The sequence below is a fragment of the Adiantum capillus-veneris genome, chromosome 10 (genome assembly GCF_014529385.1).
Source record: "Adiantum capillus-veneris isolate H3 chromosome 10, ASM1452938v2, whole genome shotgun sequence".
In the NCBI taxonomy this organism is placed as follows: Eukaryota; Viridiplantae; Streptophyta; class Polypodiopsida; order Polypodiales; family Pteridaceae; genus Adiantum; species Adiantum capillus-veneris.
The window spans coordinates 23,947,236-23,956,359 of record NC_140940.1 but is presented as its reverse complement, the minus strand read 5'-3'; the positions used below and the strand labels follow the sequence as shown (position 1 = coordinate 23,956,359).

The window sequence follows — 9,124 nt, the reverse complement described above, 5'->3', positions numbered from 1 at the left end:
ACATGCAAGTTGCTTAGGTAAGTAGATTTGGTAGAACAACTCGGAGAACCTAGAACTCTGGCCCAATCCTCGAGAATGGAATATCCTTCATATATATCAAACCATTGGGCATCATCTTCTTCTTGGGAAAACACACACTACTTCCTAACCGAGTACACACCATACTCAACATTGGAGGAGTATGCCAAAATACGCAATGTAAAAATGTCGATAGATGGCAACTTCCTAAGGTCCGTAACACAAAAAGAAACAAAAAAATCCATGAATCTTACTTTATGCCAAGCGAATTCCTAATTTCATGCACACAAATCTGGTCTTGTAGTGTTTTCGGATGGTCCTAATATTTCTTTCGTACGGTAAAGGTGCACACCAGAAATGTTGCTCTGCTTAAAATAATGCAAAAAAATCAAGGTCCTAAAAGGAACAAAATAAGTATCCACATGATGACTTAATGGTGGACAAAAACGTACTAGGATTTGGATGATATCTACATTTAATAGAAATGCCACCTCAAAGATGTAAGAAATTCAATCCATGATCTGTATAGCCAAAGATAAACCAAAAAAGACAATGTGAGAAATGAACAAAACCTTCGGCACATGACATAGTTTAGTATATGTTATGGAGACAGGTAGAAAAATGAATTCATGATATATTTAATGAGTTGAAACATACATAAAAAACAAGACAATGATAAGAAGGAATGAAGCATTCATATGGCATTGTTTAATATATCATGGTCACAATGTTTGTTGTTAGTGCAATCGTTTGTTTACATCAATGTCACTTAGGAGAATCTTCACTCCAACAGTTGAACGTGTGCGTGAATTGTCCATGAGTTAAGATTGGTGTTACCAAGTATAGGCACAACATGGAAATACTTTGGCCATGTGACTTATATCATAAAAAATGCCAATTTGATTGGAAATTGTCTCCGTCTAAGAGCAAATGGCAACTTTGTGCCAGAATGCACAAAACATATTCGGGGGATGAAAACCCGTGTACTTGTAAAATGTTGAATGAGGCTTACATCGAGGATCTACAATCAATAACGTATTAGAATGTGGTAAACCTCTCTTTTGGAACTCCACAAAAGACATGTAAGCCACCACTTTTCCAAAAATATCTTTCTTCAAGATGTACTTCATCATGCTCGGGTGTTTCGAGAAAAAACCCCGGTGGTTATGTTTGGTCGATCAGAGGAAACCTATCTTGGAAGCAACGCCTCAATTTATTTAGGCCATTTAGGGTTACATGTGAATGTTATAAATTGGTCGGGCTTTCAAGGGCCACCTACAAAAGATGAGGGCAAGACAATTCTTTGACCTGAGTACAACATCACTCTCATACAAATGCACCATGTCAACCAACCTTGCATACAAATTCTCAAAATGCGACTCAAATTATCCGATTTATGCAAAACTTATAAATCCCACAAAATATGTATTTGATTGGTTTTCACCTATAGAATCACTTTAGATCATAGCTTGATACTAAAACCACATTCATTCTTTGACATGATCTTTGAAAGACCATAAAATCATGGTAAGCATATTTAAAATTGATAATTTTTTACTTACATTTATAGTAGGCATGGAAACTATGCTTTGAGGTTATTTTTGTTGTTGTCAACCTGTTAGAAAGGACTCGTTACACGTACACGAGAATTGTTTTTTGTTGAGAAGTTGAAGACTTTTAATAAATTTTTGAGAAAAGAGCTTAAAATCTTGGTGAAATTTTAAACTTAAAACTTCTCATGATACTCTTAGTATAAAATTTATTTTCACAGAGGAAAAATCCTCAATTTTCCTTCATGTCAAAACTTAACTGCTTAATGAACAAAACCTCAAATTTTTCATTTCAAAAACAGGGTACTTGAATGTTTAATAGCAGAACTAGCGTCAAATTGTTTTAGAATGCCAACTCTTCATCTTGTTTGGTAGCTTTTTTTTCAAAAACAAAAAAATCATTACCATCGAATATTCCCTCTTGCTTCACTTGCAAGCACCTCACGATCACCTTGCTAATGCCTATCCCCTAGGCCTACTCTGTCTTTTGCACTCCTCAAATCACCTCACCACCGCCTACCCTCCTCTGCCTCCTCCCTTAGGCCTCCTCTCCCTTTTGCCCACCGCAATTAATGCAATCCTAGACCTACCCGTCCTCCTCGTCCTTCCTCTTTCCTCGCTGCCCCTTCTCTCTCTCTGCTCCTCGCCCTTTGTCCCACCTGATCACTTTTCCCTATCTCTCTATGCAAGTTTCCTATAATGGAGCAAGGTGCACCAACATGTCATCTGGGAAGGGGTTGTAAGTATTCTGGTTGCAGTTAGGCGTATACAATGTACTCATAGACTGTCAAGCACTGTATATCCAATAACTAGATTAGAGAACTCAAAAAATCCATTATTAATTTTAGGCACTATTTATGGAACATACTTGTCCTACCAAATTCTACATGAAATGAGTGTGATCTTCTTGTATTACATTCCTAGTCCTCGTTCTCTTTATCTTGAATCAAATGTTTGGTGAGTCATGATATTGTTTCTTTTAGTTGTCCTCCTTTTTCAAGAAGGGAACCACCTACTACAGGGCGTGCTAAGCACTTTAACAAGTGTGTGTGAATGTTTTTGAAAGGAGACAACAGCCCCCTTTCTCCTTCCAAGAAAGCAAGCTACTACATGGCACATTGACAGTTTGACACATGTATCCACAGAGATACATAAAGTCTATACAAAAGGTTGGTATTATGTTTTCAACTCACTCTTACATCATGATGAGTCATTCTTAAGTAATCCTACCTCCTTCTTCTTAGTGGAGATCATCAGGATTATACCGTTTGTATGGGAGATGCTCACATAAGAACAACTTTAGTGCTCTAAAAAAGTCTTTTATACTTAAAAAGCATATGTATATATGCAAAATATTGATAAGTGATTTTATTGGAAGATTTTTATGATTTGACCACATAGGCTTCTTGATTGGTTTCATATTCAAGCTCAGATAAGGTGAGGAGTCACAAAGGCCTCCTGAAGTTAAGCGGGAATGAGAGTTATGGAGAGGAGTTCTAAATGAGTGCAAACAAGTATATGTCATTTTTGTTGTATTTTACTATAGAAGTGCGTTGCCTTATATGTCATGAAGGGCCTCACTTACATAACAAGGTGAAAGGCACACATCAGCATTTGAAAACAAAATGAGAAAAAAGTAAAATAAAAACAATAAAATAAAGTGACCCATTGACAAAATAAAACAAAATAATATTTTAATGTTTCCATAAAAAAGGTAGGTCTAATAAATATAGTAAATAATAAAACAATGTAATGAAATGGACCTTAATGAGGTCCTAAATGAAAAGACTCTTTCATAAATTAAAATAGTAAAAAATATATCTAATGAGGTCCTTAATATTAGTCCTAAAGTGGCTCATGCCTAGATTCTAGTATTTTAAACATAATTTTTGCATATGACATAAAACTTCATGAAACTTCTTGAGCATCTTGTTAAGATGTACCTAGGTCAGGGGGAGTTGGCCTAGTGGTTAAGGAAAGGGGCTCTAAGCAGGCCCACTATGGTTCAACCCTTGCGACACAGGGGGGGTGGGTGTGTGGGCGCAATTTTGTAAAACTAGCTGATGCGAAGCATCAGCGAGCTAAAAAAAAAAAAAAAAAGATGTACTTAAGACTTGAAAGTCATATTTGAATTAAAAATGATTTTTTTTAACCTTTTTGAAAAGAGCTTCTTTTGCATAAAATTGTAATTTACTAACTTGGGTGAGTAGTACATATTGTCAATCTTTATGTAAGTAACATAGAAGTGTGATAGGCTCATTACATACCTATTGAGGATTTTTCAAATAAGTTTGAGTCTCTTTTATAAAAAAAAAAAAGATCTACCATCGAGTCAATTTAGTAAAATTATAGGCTTTAGAAATGGCCATCCAAAAAAAAACTTCAACCCTTGATTTATTTTCTCTAGATTTTTTTATCAACCTACATTGACTATGGAGGCTACATCATGAGCGTCAATTCAAATGACCAATAAGATTAAACACATAGCCATGTTTGTTGCTTGGAATTGAAGTTTGCGGTGTAAGTCAATACGCTAGGATCAATGTAATTGGAATTTTCAGAGACAAAAAGGGACTTGATTTTTGCCAAAATGCAACTGACCTCATGATCATACGAGCTTGAATTTGAGTCAGACCAAATTATAGATATGACAGTTATGTTTCATTTTTGTAGTTAGCTCATTTCTACATTACAATTTATTTGTATATATTATGATTTGTAGATGCATTGAGTAAATTGCAAATTGTAGATGCATTAGAGAAAAAAATAGAGAAAATCTAGGTTTCTCATAACCCACCAAAGGCTTCGTTTATGTTGTGTGCTTAAGAAATTATTAATAGAACCCCATAATATGGTGCATTTCTGGAAAATGATTGATCCAGACTTAACAAGCACTACGTAGATTAGCTAAGCTTACTCTATTGTCTCTGTATAAATATTCTCATTTTGGTATATTCTCAAAACCAAAGGCAATCTAATAATCCCACACATAAGCATGCACGAGGGTGCAAAATGTGAGAGAGAGATGCAACTTGTTGTGCCCTACCTTTTCACCTGTTCTCTCCTTGCATGCATGCCACATCAATCTTTCCCCTCTTTTCTCACAGCGTGCCACAATAGCCATTTTACCTTTTAATTTAAGGTATTGTTCCACCTTTAATCTTTAATTTTCAACTATCTAATGAAACTATTTTTCATTTTTCACAAACTAGAACCCCTTACCAGTGTGGGAGGAATGTATCTTATTTTGTATATTATTGTGAGCAAGACTCCTAATAAACACATGCAGCTTCTTATTTATGAACTCTAGGTGTATAATGTCAATCCCTCAAAGGAGACACTCTTGAACATCTAGTAGTGCTTCTAGCTAGCTATAAGTTGGGAATAACCTATAATACACAAAATATGGATTAGTTTGTCTAGCACTAATGGGTTTGAAAATACTCTCTTTGTAGTAGAGACAAAGGATGATGATCCCCATCATTGCAAGGAAGAAAAGTAGGTCAGATTTGAAGGCAATGAAGAGACGGGCTCCACAGTACCGATCGTCGAACTGTGGTGATGGGGCACGGATAAAGCAGATTCGCGCTGAAAGTGAGCGGTACTGCACGTGCCGCAGGCGACATGCCGGAGGAGGCGGAGAAGGACGGCGCAGGGTCGGAGAAGGACGGCGCAGGGTCGTGATGCATGGGTCGAGGAAGCCGGCAGTCAGATGCAGGGCTACGGTGTGCTTTGAGAGTGGCTAGGGTTTTTTTATGCAGAAAGACGACAAGCCCAGAGATGGCGGTGAGCAGGGCGGCGGCGCTTACGACGGAAATTGCGGGATGCAGATGATCTGCAATGTGCTGAAGGAGCCAGGAGCCCTCGTCCTCATCGTTTCGTGGCGGCGTGCGCCAGTCTGCGTAAGCAGGGGCTTGCTCGTGAAGAGGAGCATGAGTGACAGCAGCAGGGGCGCCGCCATATTGCTCTTGCAGTGCCTGCTGCGTCGTCAAGAGAAACGTGAGCGTCCCTAGGCGAGAGGTTGCGGGGCATGGGAGATGAAGATCGGCGTCTTGCAGATCCACATGCCCGATCTTTTGCAACTGATCTTGGCCGTTTGTCATTTGCAGGGCATACATGCAGGAGGCTGCACCTGCTCCATCGCCCTTTCTCCCTCACCAACCGTCGGCTATCTAATTTTCTCGCAGACAAACTAGAATCCCCCGAACAAAAGTAGATATATTTGAACTCTTTAAAACACGTCACCATTAAGGGCAAACTAGTCTTGCTTGGTGGGCCTTGCTATATAACATCTATAAAATATAACTATAACTCGACATATTGACATTTAGCATCTAGAAAGGAAGATTTGAAAAATGCTATAATGTTTATGGAAGGAGACAAAGTTAAGTGCATCCATTCTTAGAGGTTATAGGGATGGTTACATTTGAGATTATATTCAAGCTAGGTTGTACTACTATGTCTATTGATGAATGTTTTTTCTAGTATACGTGCTACATGTAAATTCTCGCAAACCAAAGTATTTCAAAAATGAGATTTTCATCGAATGGTTGATAGCATAAAACGTCGGCTCGCATTTTTGAAGGTGGATGTGGAGTGTGTTTTGTCTTCCTTCTTTTGTAGTTATTTATGTTTTACCTTTGGTACAATGGATGAGAACGGTGATACATGTAACTTCACCTTCTGTGTTCTATGTTATGGCATCGACGATGCATGTTGCATCGTTTGCTGCACCGATTTGTCAAGTCGATGTTTTCAGTGATCATGCACTACACGCCAATTGGGATTGAATCCAGCTCATTGAACTTAGGGTCTAGGAAACACTAATGAAGGATATTTATGTTACCCGTGTTCGTCTTCATTTCAACTTTTGTAATGTCAGTATGATTGTACAACTTATTCAAGGCAAGAGCTAAAGTAAAGATGCACAAGGTGAACTCATTATTGCGATACACCACATCATGCATTCACTACTTGTGTATTTACTATTGTAATACATCACATGCATTGGCTAGCAATCGTATGCAAAGAGTTGCTTGTGTACCTAACATTTGCAGATGTTGATCGACATCGAGTGTATAGTTCAGAAAACGAGATCCAAATAAACCGAAGCAGAGGAAGTAATGAGAAAATTTCTAAAATAAGCAAATAGATAAAGCATGAATGAAATGCAACAATAAATGAGGTGCTTTACTGACCTGCAATGTTGTATTGATGTTTTTTGATTGTCCACTCAATAGGCTGATATTTGAATCAAGCTACAAAAAAGCAATGTGAATAGTTAAACATATCATAGCGCAATGAAACCTCACAGACTCAAAGTGCAAAGTATACAATGCACGTCATACAGAGGTGCCATACAAAAGTATGGTGGAGAGCTGGCATTGTGGTCTCTCCAAAAAATCATAAGAAACGGAAGTTGTGTCCTGCCCCGTAGTGTTTATGTGTTGCGCCAAGCAAACGCATGCGCATGGAAAATTGAATGTAGATAACGGACCTTGCAATGTTGTCGAGTTGGAGTCGCGCTTGTGTAATTGGAACGTTCAATGTTGTGAATATATGTCCTTCCTACCATACACAAAACACGTAGATGTAACTTTATGTTCTATGTCATCTGATCAGTATTACCTTCTCTCTCTCTCTCTCTCTCTCTCTCTCTCTCTCTCTCTCTCTCTCTCTCTCTCTCTCTCTCTCTCTCTCTCTCTCTCTCTCTCTCTCTCTCTCATTGTAAGTTGCTTCGGTCATCAATTATGTCTTCTTGCCTTCAGCCCGAGTATCACGCTTCCTAACTACACATGATAATGGTCATCTTGAGGTCCGGAAGGCACTATATTCAGTCCGCTCATCAATAATCCAAGCATGCATCTAACGAACTACTATTATGTGACGCTCATTGGGCATTAGTACGGGTGGTGTTCTGCTCGACATCACTCACCAATTCCTTTCGCTCCACATTGAGCTATCTGCCACTAATCCCCGGACACTCTCTGCTTAAAAGTGCAAGTAGATAACCATCATAAGCTTGAGGATAACCATCATAAGCTTCCGTGTGATCAATCCAGCTAAGCTTTTCTGCCCTCATATCCACTTCGATGGTTACTCTTTCCATTTCTTCGGCCTCTGCCGTCTGCATCGCCAACAGCCTGACAACATAAGTAGAGAAAATGTGTTGAACAGGTCTGCAAAGGCAATGAGTTTTGGTGATTCAACTCCAGATTAGGCCAACTGATCATCGGCTGAAATCTGATATCTTCTGTTTCACTAGCACTAGAATAGACCTCTACCATGGGTTGATTGCATCATATATTTGATCTTTGAGAGTGCTAATCACGTTGGCAAGCATCCGAAGTACCCTCCATCTTGATGATCTGTGAAATATAACTAGGGTTTCAAAGGTATCCGATACTCCTTTTTGGTTCTGCTCGGCTTGCTGTTGCACGAACAAACATCTCGAAAAAGAATTGGTGTGAAACTTGAGAATTAGGCATGGGGACCTGCTACAATATCATTTTCATGAACATTGAAGGATGGTCGAGGACACGGGGTTGTTGAATCTGCACGAGCTATAGTTGAAGCAGCATAATGCTGTCCATAACTAGTTGCACCTATAGAAACGAGTTGAGTATGGTAGTTGAAGCTGGACATACTGTTCAGGTGGCCATTGGGACTTGTTGCACACAAAGCTGCTATGATCGCTACGCGGGGAAGGCACAGGTAGGCTTATAGTTAGGTATTCAGGCTTCACTTCAAAAGAAAAATTCCAATATGCCTACTCTCTCTCTCTCTCTCTCTCTCTCTCTCTCTCTCTCTCTCTCTCTCTCTCTCTCTCTCTCTCTCTCTCTCTCTCTCTCTCTCTCTCTCTCTCTCTCTCTCTCTCTCTCTCTCTCTCTCTGTGTGTGTGTGTGTGTGTGTGTGTGTGTGTGTGTGTGTGTGTGTGTGTGTGTGTGTGTGTGTGTGTGTGTGTGTGTGTGTGTGTGTGTGTGTGTGTGTGTGTGTGTGTGTGTGTGTGTGTGTGTGTGTGTGTGTGTGTGTGTGTGTGTGTGTCGGGCACAGAGACAAATTTTCCCTCTCTCTCTCTCTCTCTCTCTCTCTCTCTCTCTCTCTCTCTCTCTCTCTCTCTCTCTCTCTGTGTGTGTGTGTGTGTGTGTGTGTGTGTGTGTGTGTGTGTGTGTGTGTGTGTGTGTGTGTGTGTGTGTGTGTGTGTGTGTGTGTGTGTGTGTGTGTGTGTGTGTGTGTGTGTGTGTGTGTGTGTGTGTGTGTGTGTGTGTGTGTCGGGCACAGAGACAAATTTGTAGACAAAGCTCCAAACTGCTTCTGAGAGCAATTGAGCAACACAGAGTGTTTTTTTTATTTTATTCACTCGGTAGCTTTTCACGCTGAGTCTTTTTTATTTAGAGATTTTCATGGCAGTGATGTTTTTTTAAAAATTTAAATCTAATGCCATGTGGTGGCTTCTGCATTCATATACTAGAAAAAGAGCCTTTGGCTCACCAAGTAAATAAGATAGCGACACAAATTAGTCTTGCTCAGTAGGCGCAGCTATTGAAAGTTGCTAT

General features: G+C 39.3%; 1 protein-coding gene across 3 annotated transcripts; it reads left to right on the top strand.

Moving 5' to 3' along the window:
* The first annotated feature begins 2,556 nt into the window (after positions 1-2,556).
* LOC147448553 (uncharacterized) lies at positions 2,557-7,114 on the top strand. Of its 3 annotated transcripts, none has more exons than XR_015189508.1 (2): positions 2,557-2,737; positions 6,626-7,114. XR_015189508.1 is itself a non-coding variant. In XM_086522407.1 (2 exons), exons 1-2 carry the CDS (start codon positions 2,702-2,704, stop codon positions 5,312-5,314), a joined length of 324 nt encoding a protein of 107 aa, XP_086378533.1. In that variant the 5' UTR covers positions 2,557-2,701; the 3' UTR covers positions 5,315-6,003. The 3 variants fall into 3 exon arrangements, 1 of the variants encoding a protein (XP_086378533.1); XR_015189507.1 differs by lacking the exon at positions 6,626-7,114 and adding an exon at positions 5,024-6,003; XM_086522407.1 differs by lacking the exon at positions 6,626-7,114 and adding an exon at positions 5,027-6,003.
* Positions 7,115-9,124: the final 2,010 nt, after the last annotated feature.